At 40.8% G+C, this 15,412-nt stretch overlaps 1 protein-coding gene across 10 annotated transcripts in view; it reads right to left on the reverse strand.

The window, feature by feature from the left end:
- The window catches only part of LOC138060925 (SHC-transforming protein 3-like), a 103,787-nt gene that overhangs the window by 19,543 nt on the left and 68,832 nt on the right, over nucleotides 1-15,412 (reverse strand). For all 10 annotated transcript variants that reach the window (XM_068924478.1, XM_068924477.1, XM_068924485.1 and 7 more), the window contains 5 exons: nucleotides 14,078-14,141; nucleotides 11,434-11,553; nucleotides 8,285-8,338; nucleotides 4,427-4,478; nucleotides 209-335 (listed from right to left, as the gene is read on the reverse strand). In XM_068924478.1, the coding sequence (XP_068780579.1) occupies nucleotides 209-335; nucleotides 4,427-4,478; nucleotides 8,285-8,338; nucleotides 11,434-11,553; nucleotides 14,078-14,141 (417 nt within the window). The remainder of the gene's footprint in view (nucleotides 1-208; nucleotides 336-4,426; nucleotides 4,479-8,284; nucleotides 8,339-11,433; nucleotides 11,554-14,077; nucleotides 14,142-15,412) is intronic.

The raw sequence follows: 15,412 nt of genomic DNA on the forward strand, positions 1-15,412 counted from the left end.
ACTATAAAATGCATATTTAAACATTCTTTTAAAGTGACTGTACTCCTTTTATATTCATTAGGCAAACCCTGCTTTGCTAATTCAGCAGAAATCTCTTATTTAAGTATTTAAGTCCTGTCCTTCTCCAGCGATTTGCCCACAGCACATTTTACTATGTAAATACAAACCTAAATCAGATTCTTTAGCAGTCTTCTGCAGTCGTACTCACCGATCCTGGAAAGTAGGCGTCTTCGAGGGACATCGTAAGTATTGCTTAAATCGAAGCTCAAAGGCTTGCCCTATGGTGCTGATGACATCCTGTGCCAGGCCATCGCAACATTCCAGGATATGGCAAGCTAAATGAAAAAGGTTGACACATGCAAATCGTTATTGATATTATGCCTGGATGCACTAACCTATGACAAAAGACCAACAGGTCCGGCATAGCTGCACTATTCATGGTGGTGCACATTTCACTAAAACCCAGATCAGCTACAGTGAATTTCAGACAACAGGGCCTTTAAAGGTTAAATAGAATTGCTATGGTGTATAACTGCAGTAGGTGAGACCAGAAATCAGTTCCACAATTTTAACACATGCATGAAGACAGGAAATCTCATAAAATTTCACAAAACTGCTTTCACTTGCATCTGAATGCAATAGGTTATATGAGACCTTGCAGCTTTAAGTTGAGATTTAGTGACGAAAAAATCCAACTACTCCAAGCTTTCTTTGCTTTCCTCAATTTTACCCCCACGTTAGTTTTAAAACCTAATCATCCCGAGTTTGCAAGGCCGTCACTTTGAGTTTCTACAGTTTCCCAAAATACAGGTGCAGAGAGGAGCCATATCTCTGATACTTCCCAGATCCTGGGCCCTGATATGATTCCAGTAATAGAGAGGACTGGGACCTTTTCCTGCTTGCCACAGAGTCACTGCTAGCAAATTATGGGAGCACTTGATAGCAAAGAACCAGGAAATTGGCTTATTTCAGCACTCTTTTGTGTGCCATCTCTCTGAACCTGCCATGATGGGGGCAGTAAGGACAACTGGCAACACAAGCTCTGTCCTGCGGGAGACTGAGAAACTTCTATCCACTGTCTGAGCAGCCAAAGCAGTTCCAGTTTTAAAAACAGAGTGGCTCAGACGTATCATCCTGCAGATGGTTTTTAAGAGCTAGAAGCTAAAGGGCTGAATTAATACCTCAATGATATTAAGAAAAGCCCAAGTGAGTTCGTATTCTATATTCATTGCTGGACAAGTACACAGCCTGCTGGTTAGAGCCTGGATTGCCGTTGAGGATCTGGTTCTTTTCCAAGCCCTGCGTAGTACCGTGATACCTTAGTCAAAGTCATTAACTCCTGTCTCCCGACCGCTTTACTAGTTTGAATATAAATTCTTCCATTGAAGAACTGCATTTTAGTATGTGTGCAGTGCCCAGCTCACTGGAATCAAGAGCTTCAGATGCCAGTGTCCTACAGAAAAGGGTTGCGTGCAAATAATTTGCGTGCAGCTGTGTAATTTTGTCAGTTAAAGCTATACAGGAGGTGAAGAAAGTTTAGCAATGGCCTTCCAGAGGCTGGTCTGCTGGATGGACTTCTGAAGAGGTCAGAATAAAGGGCCAAGAAACCTGCAGCTCTGCAGGTACAGAGCTACGAAGGCACCAAACTGTCACTCCCTCATTAGCAGCACCGGAGGTAGCACGAGATGGAACAAGTCACCGCGCTGCCTTGCTAAACAGACCCAGAGATATTCTCACCTTACAGCATCTACTGTGCCCACCAGCAAACTGAGGCAGTGTCTGATTTGGGGCACAGGTCCCGAACTGCAGGTTGAAAGTGGATTTAGAGGTTCACATTCCTGGCTAGCAGCCGGCTATTTGCTGTTTGCCCTCCCTGCACCTCTGTTGGCAGTGCTGGGCAATCCATCCTCAGATAAGGTACAGACATATCTTCATGAATGTGGACGGAAAGAAGTTAGGTCAGAACCACAATTTTTTTCACCCTTTAGCAGGAGCGGGTATTTAAAGAGGCTACATCACTCACTGCTAAGCCTGCCTGGAATGAAGCATGAGTCATTTTTTTTAAGTAGCTTCAGTAGGTGACATAATGAATAACCTGTTTCCTTGGATACATGAATGGACTTTCGGCAGGTAAGAGATGCGCTTCTCGTAAAAGGACAAGAATGTTTGGCTGACACGAAGATGCTTCCCTGCATATGGTACAGCAGAAGTCAGACGCAGAAGCCTTTAGCTTGCTAGATGCAGAATATAAAACTCTAAGAAGAGAGCTTTCCCACTTTTGGGAAGATATGCAACTAATATGCATGTGCAAGCTCTCTTACAGCATGGGTCTTGGTGTCAATAATAGCAGCAGTAACATTTTCACTAGATATGGAAGCACATTTGAACTCACTTCTAACGTGTTTTCCAAGTAACACAAAGACTGACAGAATGGCCAGCGATGGTGAAAAAGGCGATCAAGGATCCTTTGGTAAGCTAAACTCCTTGAAAAACAAAATGCTTTAATGCCAGCCACATGCGAAGTCACAGATCTGCAGACCACTGATGTATACACACATGGGGGAAATCTGTTGTGCAAACTCTGACTCTGAGGGATTAAGGATTGGAGTGTAAGAGAATTTCACACGAGAAAAAAAGTACTACGCTGCAGCACAAATTGCTAATGACAAAACTGGTTAATGAAGAGGCCAAAAGCAGACAAAAATAGGAAGGTGTGATCTCTATTACAGATCGGTGAGACTAACACTAAATTACTCCAAACATAACTAGCATTGATCTGCATTTTGAAAACAATGCAGAAAAATTTAAGATGGAAGAACAAAAATGATTTGAAGGATGGAGGACAGGTACTGCAGTTGGAGACCTGCAGAATTCACTCTGCTAAACCTTTTGTAAAGAAAACTGAGGGGCGACTTGATCACGGCTCATAAATACATCCCTGGGAAGATAGTATCAGGTGTTTAAACTTTGACTCCTCAATCTAGGAGAGACCAGCATAACAAGAAACAGTGGCAGGAAGCTAAGGCTAAACAAATTCAAGTTAGATATAAGGAACGTAGTTCATGAAACAGCTTTTAGATAAAATCCATTCACACAGGAACAGAAGACAGAACACAGGGCTGCTCCAGACCCCACAGTGCCCATGTCTGGTCTGCGATGCTGGCCCTCTAGGTTACTGCTGAGATCTCTCAGGGTGACTAAATTAATCTCCAGTTTTGAAGAATGGTTCAGCTAAAGAAAAGGGGTTGAGAGCAGTTCCACACAGAACAGCCTACAGTCTGGTGCCTGAGCCTTTCTAACAAAAGATTTGTGAGGCTGAAACACACAGGCATGGCAAGGAACTGAACCATCTCCACATCGTAATCCCCTCATAAGTTTTCTAATCATTTGACTTACATTCAGCATATTAGAATGTTTAGTGCATGTATTATCTATGAGCTAACACTGCCAAGACTGGACATTTCTGCACATGGATACAACAGGTTGTTGAGGTATCTAATTAAATAATTAAATAATTAAAGGTCACAAAATGTGGAAGCCATTGAGTTAGTCATGTCCATGGTTAGGTGGCAGCTAAGGGTTTGCAGGTTTGTGATTTTGGAGTTAAAGTGTCTAAATTCTGAAGAAATCTCACTGGATGCACTTGAGTCTTTTTTTGGAGCTAGTCTTTTTTTTCCTATGAATCTATGAATAATAAACAGATTCTCAGGTACATTATACAACACTCTGTACCTCATACCAAGACCTAGTGATGCTTTCTGCATTTCAAGTGAAGAGTGTTTTCTGTATCTGTTATTTCAGACTATAATTTACACTTTTTATAATTTAGCTTTATTTTTGACAACATGAACTGCATCTCAGTCTTTGAAAACAACCAACAAAAGGTGCCTTATACCTGACTGATCTCTATGAAAATAATAGAGCTAGGCATCTCCTTGAATAAAACCGCACTGAGAAAGAGGACAGCCTCCAGCAAGTTGGCTAGAAAGCTCACTATTTGATAAGGAATCTGATGCTGTCAGGAAGGATTAGGCATATACTGAGAAGATCTAACAGATCCAGCCTCTTAATCAGAAGACTTAATCAGAGGACTGCTTAGTTCTTGCATCTTAATTGAGTTTAGGTATGAGACAGCTGTTGCCTAGAAGTTCACACTGCCAAAACTAGCAAGCTCTTGATTTAAGACATGAAGAGAATCTAAGTGATACTTAGAGATGAACCACAGCTAAGATCCATTCAGTTTCAGAACCAACTTGTGTATGGCGGTTCCTTTATTGCCACACAATTGTTCCATGACTCTGCCAAAGGCAATCTTTTTATCGAGTTATATTTATTTTTTTTCTCAAAAAAATGGAGTAAATTACACTATGAATAATTCATGTTTCTCAAAGGAAAAAAAGATGCCAAATAGACATTTCTAACTTACCTCGCCGATTAACAGGGTCCTTAGCTACATATGCAACATAGTCAGTTGTATCCTGTCAAAAAATTAAGATATCTATAATGAATGCAAAAAAATGTTTGCACTGATCATAGGAAAAGATCATAGTCCACAGTGTACATATTCTTGTGGGTAGGATCTCAATATGACATGTCTAGCACTACAGTTATCTACTGCTTGGAAACCTGCAGCTTCTCATTTACTGCGAAAAAAGTTTGTGGGTTTTGATACTGATCCCATCACTTTGCTTTCCCCAGAGTGCGAATCAGCGATCAGCAGCCTCCCAAGACACTCTCCCTACCCATGGGCTGCTCCCAGCAGTCCCCATTCCCACATGCCAGGTGGATTTTCTGGCAAGAGCAGGCTCACATCTTCTCTAGTGATTTCTTGCTCGCTCTCTGCCCGCCCTCCCGCTCCCATGCACAAGCAGAGCAGACTTTTATCATCCTGCAGGTGAAACGGCAACACTCTGGGGAAATGTCAGGTTTACTGGCGCATCTGGAAAATGCCAGATACACTTGATTCAACTAGGAAGTTGGTTAGATCCATGATTTCCTGACGTGCCTGGCTAGTCATGTATATCTAAAGCTAGCTGAACTAAATACAGGGCACACTGCAGTTGGCAGTGCATATCTAGTCAAAGCATCCCCGGGGGACTGGTCCAAGACCACTGAACATATTATCTCAAGATCTAATGTCACAACACATACCAATTTTGAATTACATGACAGATTTCTTTAACTTAGCTTTCTCTAATACAAGCACACACATACCCCTCCCAAAACAAATCACTGTGCTGCATACACAGGTCCCTTCCTAAGGAGAGGATAATGGAAAGGATGAAGCACATTTATGGCTCTGATGTCAGATGTGTAGCCATATCACTTAATGCACTACTGGAAGACACTCAGACACGGCAATAATGAGGTTGGTCTGTAAGAAAAAAATAAAAACAAAACAAAACAAAAAAAAAAACAGAAGAGAGAAGAATAGCCCTAGCTCTTTGTCTAGTAATTTCTTATGCATCCAGTGACATAGTGTCTGGGCAATGACTTCAGTGGAAATAATGAGGCATATCAACAAGTAATAGGCAGAGAAAAGTGGCTATGTCTATAACAGTAAATAGAGACAAGCTGCAGGCCTGAGAGTTGCCCCACACTTGTCCACACTGCTTAACTGTCAGTACTCTCCCCTGCCTAGCTGTGCCAGTTCCCCAGGTAGTGCCCTGGAACCGTCTAAGGGAATAGCACCGGCTGGGCACCAATCCCAAGAAGCCATAGTATGGAAGTACGGATGCAAATTGTCCTGTGCTGTTTGGTCTCTAGGCAATGAAGACAGTCCATGGATCATTTTATTTACTGGTACAGATATATCTAGTGCATACATTGAAGCCAGAGATTTTCAGCATCAGCTGAAGACAAGTGTGAATGTGCTGTACATTAAGCCTAAAAGAAACTGCATTGTGGTTTAAACATTTGGAGGCATCAGCTGGACTGAAATAGGGCTTGCACCTGAAAAAATGCTCTCCTCAAGGACCCCTGAGAGACCTGACTTATGAGATGTCTCTGAAATTTCAACAGGCATCTCCAAAAGCAGGTGTCTTGTTTAGTGGCCTGGAAACAGCCACCTGAAATGATCATGGATGAAAAATGTTTGGTGTATCATAAGGGAGCCTGGAGAGAACTAGAGCGGATCCAAACACTGTCTTGGAAGTGAACTAAAAATGATTCTGAAATGGTACATGAAAGGATTTGGTGGAGCCATTTTAAGCTCACATGTACTGACAAAGCCTGAAACTATCTGACTCATTGCAAAGGGGAATATTGCAAAAATATATGTGGTACTCAAGCTGTTCTCCAAGGCTGTGGAACGCTTCTCCAATGGATATATTTTGAATGATGAAGGTAATTAATGCTTAGGGAGTGGGAGGAAAGTTGCAAAGCTAATTGCTGGCACCAATGTGTAGCAGACACCCAGAGCAGAAAACTGGATGGGGCGAGGAGTGGGGGGAGTCTAGCTTCCAAATAAACCAGACTTCAAAATGCAATATAAGGGAAGTATCCTCTGAAGAAGCTTGGGAACAGATGTGGGCTTCTCATGTCTAGCACCTTTCTTCTTCCACTTTAAATCTCAAATAAGGGAATGAGCTTATGGGCCCAATTGTTTTGGGGAGATAAGTTTTTTGTGATGGCATTCCTCCACTAGGTGGAAATGATGAAGGGTTGAAGAAAGTTATGTCTGGATAGGCCCCAGATGGGTTAATAAAGCTGTGACTTAAATTATGTCCTTTGCGTCCTGTCTTCTTTCCTGTGCGCTCGGGACAAAGGAACCACCTGCTTTATGAACAAGCTTTTTTGATTTAAAGTTGTGCCAGATACTAGCCCACTGAGACAAGCCTGTAGAGCATCATTAGATACTCGCACCTACCCTCTCCACCCCCAGGATGAGATCATCATGCAGTGGTCTTATTGGGAAGGCTGCTTTATAATTTCACTGACTGTTTTACAGGCTCCCTTCCACGATGCAATTTGATTTCTCTGGTAGCTCACTGACTCAGTAGCATGATTTTTATCTCTCTAAAACATTTGGAAGAGCTTGTTTACTCCAAATCCAATCGCTACTGCTGCTGCTCCTCTCCTCTTCCCTGGTAAATCACTCTATCAGTGGGCAGTGTGCAATGGTGTTTCCAGGACTCAGCATTTGGGATGGCAGATGGGGAGCGAAGAATCTTCTTACGGAGGCAGGGAACTGTGCTAATCACTCCTCTGCCCACTTCAGGAATTGTTCATTTACAGCATCCATGGCAATCTGTTGTATTTCAAAGCTGCTGTTGATCCATTTTTTGTTCCCCATATTATTACGATATGATGTCCTTTCTCCTCCTGGACCTTCACTGAGTTCAGCAGAGTTATACCAAGACTGAACTTGGCCCTTATGTTTACTGAGAGTAGCAAAATGAAGAGAGAAAGTGCCAAGGGTCTTCAACTTAACAGAGTTAAGCTGAGAGAAATAACTCACAGGGCAGGCTAGAAACTACTTTACCTGTATTATATGACTGATTAATGACAGATAATTATATGACTGATGAAAATGTAGACTCATTCAATTAAACCAGATTTGAAAGCTTTCAGAGCTCTAGGCTAAGAGGTGAGCCTTGTCCCTGTTTTAAAATTCTCCCACTTCTTCCTGCGTGAGAAATACTTCTGGAGCCCATTAAAACATGACTTTGGATGGACTGCTCATAAAAACAGGGAAAAGCGCAAGAAGCTGAGGTCTGTCCTTTGGTTTGAATGAACCACATGTGTAGGTATATCTGAAAACTTGGTAAAATTAGAAAGGAAGATCTAGGCTTCTGAAAGCCCTTCTTCAAACTGCCTGTGTGTGACGAATACACCTGAAGGCAGTATTTAGGACAGTCTTCTCAATGTACAGTTAAATACAAGAAGGAAAAAATACATATGTTGCTATAAATATAACTGTAACATAAGTCCATTACCATGAAGAGGACAAAACGAAAAACAGTCAAGATGAAAATTCACACAACACCCATCCGACTATACTACATTGCTCTGAAAAACAGAGCCCCACTTATCAGTTATTATATGAACGCTCGCAGCCCTTTGATACTTTTCATTTCAGTCATTCAAGGAGGAGGATTTATGACTGCTTGTCAGTGGCTTCCTCAAAAAGAGTTTGATGGCAACAATCAAGGAGAATTTATGAAACAAGAAACAGAGGCTGCTGTGGTTATATTTTCCTTTCAGTAAGCTACGCAATAAATTTTGGCACACAGTCCTCATAAAGCAATATCTATGTGGGGGAAAGCTTCAAAGAAATGCTTACCGGATCACCTCCAGATGCAAAGGAAATAGATTGCATATGGTGATTTGCTATGATCTGTACAGATCAGAAAAAATAAGTACAAGTTAGTAGGTTTTCTCATAGAGTTTACCCTTTTGATTTCTTTTTTTGGTTTGTGTGGGGGTGAAAATCCAAAACCAAGATCAAAATAACTTCTGCATTTCACCTTCAAGGAGTGTAAAGAGTAGCATGATAATATAAACAAACTTAAGGATGAATGTTTTTAATCTGGTGTTCTTTAAAACGTAGCAGGACACAGTGAAATTGTTAAATGCGCTCAGAACTCCAGTAAATCATATAGCTCTGTCATACAGTATCTTTGGAGAAATTTTAATCTGCTAAGGCTCACTTTCTTTATTACAGTTAGTGATGAATGGAGCAAAGGGTCCTATTCATCAAAATACTTTTCTGCTGATGCCACCCTGGTGAAATCAATGAAATCCCGCCAACCTGCACACCCGCTAAAGATCCTAACATTGCTTCCAATACCTACTGTGTAATTTTATGTTTGAGATATTAAACATAAACATGTTTGCAATACGCAATTTGAATTTTGAATATAGCTGCAATCTAGGATTACGGTCACAATCTCAGGCACGCTCTAGGGCATTCGAAATGACTACATTCATTTTGCTTATGTGGAGTTTGAACCAATGCGATATTTCTCTGAGAAGAGACAAATTGTCACGAACCTCTAATACAAGCAGAACAGCTCTGCTGTATTGCTATTCTGAGACTTAACTTACAAAATCTTTTAATAATAAAATCATCTGACAACTGAGAACAAAAAGGTCATTTTAAATAAAAGTTTGCTTGATTGTTTAGTCACAGGAACAATACCACATAATTCACTTGCTATAGGAGAGGGCCCTTATTTAGAACTCTAGAGTATGTGACAATAGTCATTTGGATCTTAATTGCTCACTTTGGAGAGGGTAATATGTACTACAGAAAACTCAGTTTCGGGAAAAAAAGAAGTTATAAAATATATTCTCTGGGCTCTTTTCCCACCCTGCATCTTAAAGACCTGAAATAGCAACTATTTTCTTGAAGAGAAAAAAGCCTGACATGAGTTTCTCTGGATCTTGCCATTTCACTCACTCAGAAAGAATAGACAAAGAGAAAAATTCTTTCATATAAAGTTCATTTTTAGTACTGCTGCTTATCCCATGGCAGCCTCGGAAGATGTGGTTAATTTTTAAACGTTCAGTGGAGGACCATCCTTCCCTCACTCCTCAAAGGTGGTTTCCTTCTCTTTTTTCCCATAAAGAGGAAATGACTTCAACATCAAAGATAAAGTAATAAGGATTGGTTGCACATTTAATGTCATTGCTATCTAAAGTTGCGGAAATAACCTGATCTTTCCGTTCAGCAGCATAAAAAATAGAAATTATTTCAGATAGCCCCAAAAATTAATTTTCCAAATTTTAAGGAAACTGGAAAGTGTTTTAAACTATCAGTTCAAGATAGATTTTTTTTTTATTCAACCCCAGAGCTAAAAATTGTAATTTAGTGTGGGGTAGGGGAATGCACACACACACACACACAAAAATCACCGTTCACCCATCTCTACTTACAAGGGTCACAAAGCTTCTGTACAGGGATGCAAGCAATTGCTTGCCTGGTGCCCTAAGGGCTGAGAACACTGTCTTTTCTCTCCTTCCAGCTCCCCTGGGAGCAAGAGGCTATTACAGAAGTCCAGGCTGTTTTTTTTGGATGGTGCTTTAAAGGACAAAGCTGCTGGGTCAGGCTTATTTTCCGTATTTTTAGAGGTATCTGAGAGCTCACATTTTTACAGCTCACGAGGTAATCAAATGCTTGGCAGAAACGAGAAACGAGGGAGATCACAGCCAGATCTTCGGGGAATCTTTGAGAAACCAGATGTTTCCCATTCCTCCAGCATCCAGATCCAGCCTATCTCAAAAAGAATGATGTGAGAGAAAGATAAACAGTTTTGTCGACTCTCTCATATTTCAGTTCACTGGAAATTACTTCATCTCTCGTCGAGAAAAGCCAAAACATTTGAGGGAGGATCCTTCCCTGGGATAAATCAGTTTAACTCCATTTCTACCCTGACGCCAGCTGAAGACAAGGCCACTTTCAGGGTTTGGCACTTCTTTAATAGATCTTCTTGCTACCGAGTTCCTATGCTGCTAACTGGGGGCAACTGTGCTTGCAAAAAGCCCTGCTGCGCATATTCCATAACATAGCTCCAACCTACTACAGCCAGACATAATGCTGCTCTCACAGTCTCCGTGCTTTCATTGCAGAAGATTACAACATTTTCTAAACGAGGATAAGAATGAAGAAAAGATAAAACAGCAGAAACATAATAATAAACAGCAAGCTTTTAAATATGTCGTGGGTAGCCTTTCTTATCCTTTTATCCTGAGGCTTATGAGGACAGCAGGGATTTTTTTTTTTTTCTCTCTAGCTGTATCTGGGCAGAAAGTTGCGTGCCTTAACGCAGTATGTAGCTCACAGCAAATAGCATAGCAGTGACTACGCAAGTCTGCCTGCTTTCTCTTGATATATACACTGAGCAAGGATTTTTTTCTCATCTCATACATCATTCACAATCCACTGCAGTGATTCCCCCACGTTGGTATGTACCTTCAGCACAAAGAAGAAGAAGAAATGGGCTGGTTGAGCAAGGCTGCCTTGTCTTTCTAAAAGACTGGCATTTCACTGCACTGAAAAATCCCTGTGGCTGTATTTTTAGCAGCTCCGCAGGAATAAATTGCCCTTTAAGACTCTAAATGGGAAGAATGAAAACCAAATTGGGGATGCGCATTCATTTCTTTAGTCACCTACCCCATCCTTAACCCTATGAGAGTTTGTAACTGCACCCAGACAAGAACTCCTACCACTAGAAAATGCCATTTTATGTTGTAGGTCTGTTTACAGAAAAATGGAGCTACTTGAAACATGGACAAAAGAAAATAATTCATCTAAGCTGTGCCGAATACTTAAACTATGACTCCTACTATGTTTTACACTCTGTTTTCATTGAGTTTGTAAATGGTATTGAGGAATAGTACTTTGAGCAACTGGCTATTTCAGCAGATAGAAAATAACTATTCAACAGGCTGTTCATCAAAAGCCTCACCAATTATGGCAGTTAAACTCACCTGTTTCGTATCAGGCGTCATTAGATTTAAACTGGTGGTAGAGATGTTCAGCATTATGCTCATTCCTGCGAACTGTAGATTGCTCTTTCCCAAGATGCTAGAAAGAACTTTGCTTGGTGGCTGTGAGGGGAAAAAAGGCACATTTTTGTTCTCTGTTCATTTGGGCCAACAACTTATTCTATATAGAGTTAGCTGAAATCTTAAAGGTTCCTAAAAAGTTGCTGGCTTTCCAAAGATCACTTGATTGGAACAGCTGTTTCTCCTTTGGAGACCATTCTTCACTTAAAAATAAGAGTCATAACAATAAAGATAATGAATAACCATGTACGCCTCAACATTTGGCCTAAAAAAGTATTTTTTTATGAAATAGGAGAGTCTTAGCTTAATGGGAGCCAAGCAAACAGACCAAGATAAATGTCTTAGGTCCATATCTTAAAATAGGATATTCTTATTCTGTAAAAACAACTTCAACTCCTGAAAAAAATCTGTTGTTTGCTCTGCATTTATTGACTGCTCTATCCCCTCTCCACATGGAAAGCGGGACGCCTGTGATGGTGATATTGATGGGACGTTCACAAATAGGAAATTGCAGTGTCATTACACTTGTCACTTTCTTAGCAGTAGGCAAAAGCCCAGCCATGGGGTTATACCTGTGTACGCTGGGTCCACTCTGCAGGTAATGATTACTCCTCACTCAGAGTAAGTACGAAGCAAGGGGAAGCCAGAGGGGATGTTAATAAAACCAGTAACTTTTGCAGGCCTTTCACTGAACTTGCATTGGTGATAAGGTGCCCACAACCTTGGAAAGATTTGTCGCTATTAACAGGCTGGATACATTTGTGCCTCTTTACTCCTTATATGGTTCACCTCTTCAGAGTTTGGGAAATAGGTGTGTAAAACTGGCCTGAAGAAGTACATTTCACTTTAACCACATTCGTAAACCAGAAGTGACAAAAACATGAGAAGTGATGAAAGTGCAAAAGATACCTTTATCCTACCTAAATCTTTAAGATTTAGCTGTAATTCTGTTGCTGGGCAAAGTTTCTCTTCAAACAGTAGGCTTATTTTAAAAACAGTATATCTTTTCAATGACTGATAAGCAACGCTACTTCTAAAACAGTGATATAGTAAGGTGTCTCATTAGGCCCTTGGGATGTTATTTAACCTACTTTTCCAGTCACACTTTGTGTCATTTTGCTTTTCAAGGAAAAACATATTTTCCTCTTTTCAGGTTTAAAAGCCAAAACCAAGCAGAGAACCTAAAAATGCCATGAGATGTATTTGCAGGGTGGAGGAACACTCCATTTCAGAGACAGTTTCCATTATGCTGTAATGCACGTCGTTTCATCATCTTATTTTACCAGGGGACCAGAATCCTCACTGCACAAGCAGGGTTTCTGTCTTAACTTTCCACTAGGATCCTGCCTAAATAGCCAGCCAGGTAGGACAGTTTCCTTCACCTGCTTATTCTCCTTCTGCACCCGACAGCTATTAATAACGCAATAGCTATAATTAATTGTATTCTATGCTCCTTCCCTTAGACTTGCTCTGAATTAAATCCTAGCTTTGCTAGTGGGCTTGTGGAAGAGCAGGCAGTGGGAGACTGCTCCAGGAGCAGAAAGTGAACCTGCTGTGGTCAAGGCGAGGTGTAAGCTATAGGCACAGCTTTATGTGAGCTGGGGTCTCCTAGCAGCATCACTGCAGCACCACCGAGCTCACTGACAGCTGCAAAACCAGAAAGGCTTGGGCTGGTCCCGAAGCTGCCAACACATCCTAACCACCATACCACAGCCTCTCCAATACTGGTAGGTTATATGATCAGGCAGGTTTTCAAAGCGGTAGCTGCAAGAGCAGGCAAGTGATCTCCAAAGAGGTCAAGCTGTGCAAAGCAGCCCTCGGTCCTGCCTGGCCGAGGGGCAAGAGCCAGTGCTAGCCCAGCTGTGAGAGCCACCAGCCCAGGGGTCAAGCCAAGACATCCTCCACTCCTCGCCCACACATCCTAACTCCTGCTACACAAATGAGAATAAAAGCAAAGTAATAACTGTGTTCAAGGCTAAAGCCCATCTGTCCTGCCTTGAGTGCTGGCCACTGAACAGCTGGCAGCAGAAGTTTGTGAAAACAGTATTGGAAACGGAGAATCACCTGATATGTTCTCTCCATTTCCAGAAACCAGCAACTCAGGAGCTTCCTAACCTGTTGAACAATCATCGCCAGTAGGGCTATCCTCCATGAACTGAGCTAGTCACTTGTGAAACTATTTATATGTTTGGCTTCTGCAATAGCTTCCAGCAATGGTTTCCACAATTTACTCATGCACTGTATGAAAAAGCATCCCCTTTAGATTGTTTTAAACCTTCCACCTACAGCCTACACAGGAAAGAAAAAGGGATTTTTTGCAGGAGGAACATGAAGGCAAGCCACAATCTTTTTCCTAGATGTACTCATACTTCTAGACATCTATAAAAGAAGATCCTGACCAAAAGTGCAACAGGCTACATAGAGTGGGTGAAAACAACCTATACTTCAATGATTAATGATCCGCAATTCTCGAAGCTGCTTTAAACTCACCTGCCTGCTGCACCTGGTCTCCTCTGTGTTGAACTAAGAAAATATGGTCAACTTCACCAAAAGAAAAGAAAAATACCTTTCGTTTCTTGAAGGCTCCTTTGGCACCAGGCACAGCTTCACAAACACGACTGATTGCTTCCCTGAAGAGACAGAAAAAAAGCTTTATAGCAAATGGACGTGTGGGTTTCTTCATTATACTTCTGAAATGCACTGGAAGAGAACAGCACCAGAGAGTATTTGTATTCACAAGTGAGGACAGTTAGTGGGTCAGTTAGTTCTCTTCTAACTGCTACAACAGGTGTCAGGCAAATTTAGATTACTTCACCGTAATGCAGAAGACACTTACTGGTCAACGTTAGTGTAAGGAAAGATATCTTGAGGACCACAAATGATAAAAATGGCTCCTTACACTATCAAAAAGAACTTTTCTCATTGTAAATTAGAGTATTTATTTTAATACCTTCTTCCAATTCTTATTTTTTATATTATTAAGTCATGCAGAATCTCATAATAAGAGATGTCTTTAAGAAACATTGCTCTAGACCTCTTTTAACCTTTTTTGCAATGTAAAAGATAGTAACTATCATTTTGCTACTCACTGTACACTTGTACCTCCTGGCTTTACATAATATCAGCACCCTAAAACATTCCTGGTAAAATGCATGTTGTATGTGATGCACGTGACATATGCTTTGATACAAACTTTTTAACTGTTCACTACGACTCAAACGATATATTTGTGGCCATATTTTTACATTGCAAAGAAAATGAAAGCCATTAACATTTTTCTTCAGTTTTCTAATATCGCTTCATCCTTCCTGTTATGCTAATAGCCAGAGTGAAGAAATGCATGTTAAGAATGAATTTCAATTAGAATAACTATATGTGACCGAAACTTTTTGAATCGTACAGCTACAAATATATCTTTTAGAGCCTTTCAGCATTTAACAAGACATTATCCGAGTAGTCGAGCTGATCAGTATTTAAAAATTGCTATAGTGCATGCACAGACATTCCTGTGACAATTAGCAACACTGCTGTAATAGATCTGTCCCATTAATTGATACTGTAAGACAGAATGGCTCCACAGGGACCAATAAGGGTAACTGCAAACTATAGTTTAACTGTTCTAAATATTGATTGAGAGCCCAGACCATTAACAGTATATTACATTTAGACCTAGAAACAAGCAAATTACATGTATTTTATGCAAAAAAAATACAGAATATGGGACCATGAACTCCAAGCTGAAGAACTGTCAAAATAATCCAAACCTTGAAACACAACCTTGCTAAAAATAATAAATGACTTCAATGTAATGCCACGAGCAGCATCGTATTTCAACTCCACCCTACATGAATACATGGGACTATCAAGGCCATCGGGAGTTAGAGGTCATAAATAGTAGCAT

Source organism: Struthio camelus, chromosome W (assembly GCF_040807025.1).
Source record: "Struthio camelus isolate bStrCam1 chromosome W, bStrCam1.hap1, whole genome shotgun sequence".
NCBI lineage: Eukaryota > Metazoa > Chordata > Aves > Struthioniformes > Struthionidae > Struthio > Struthio camelus.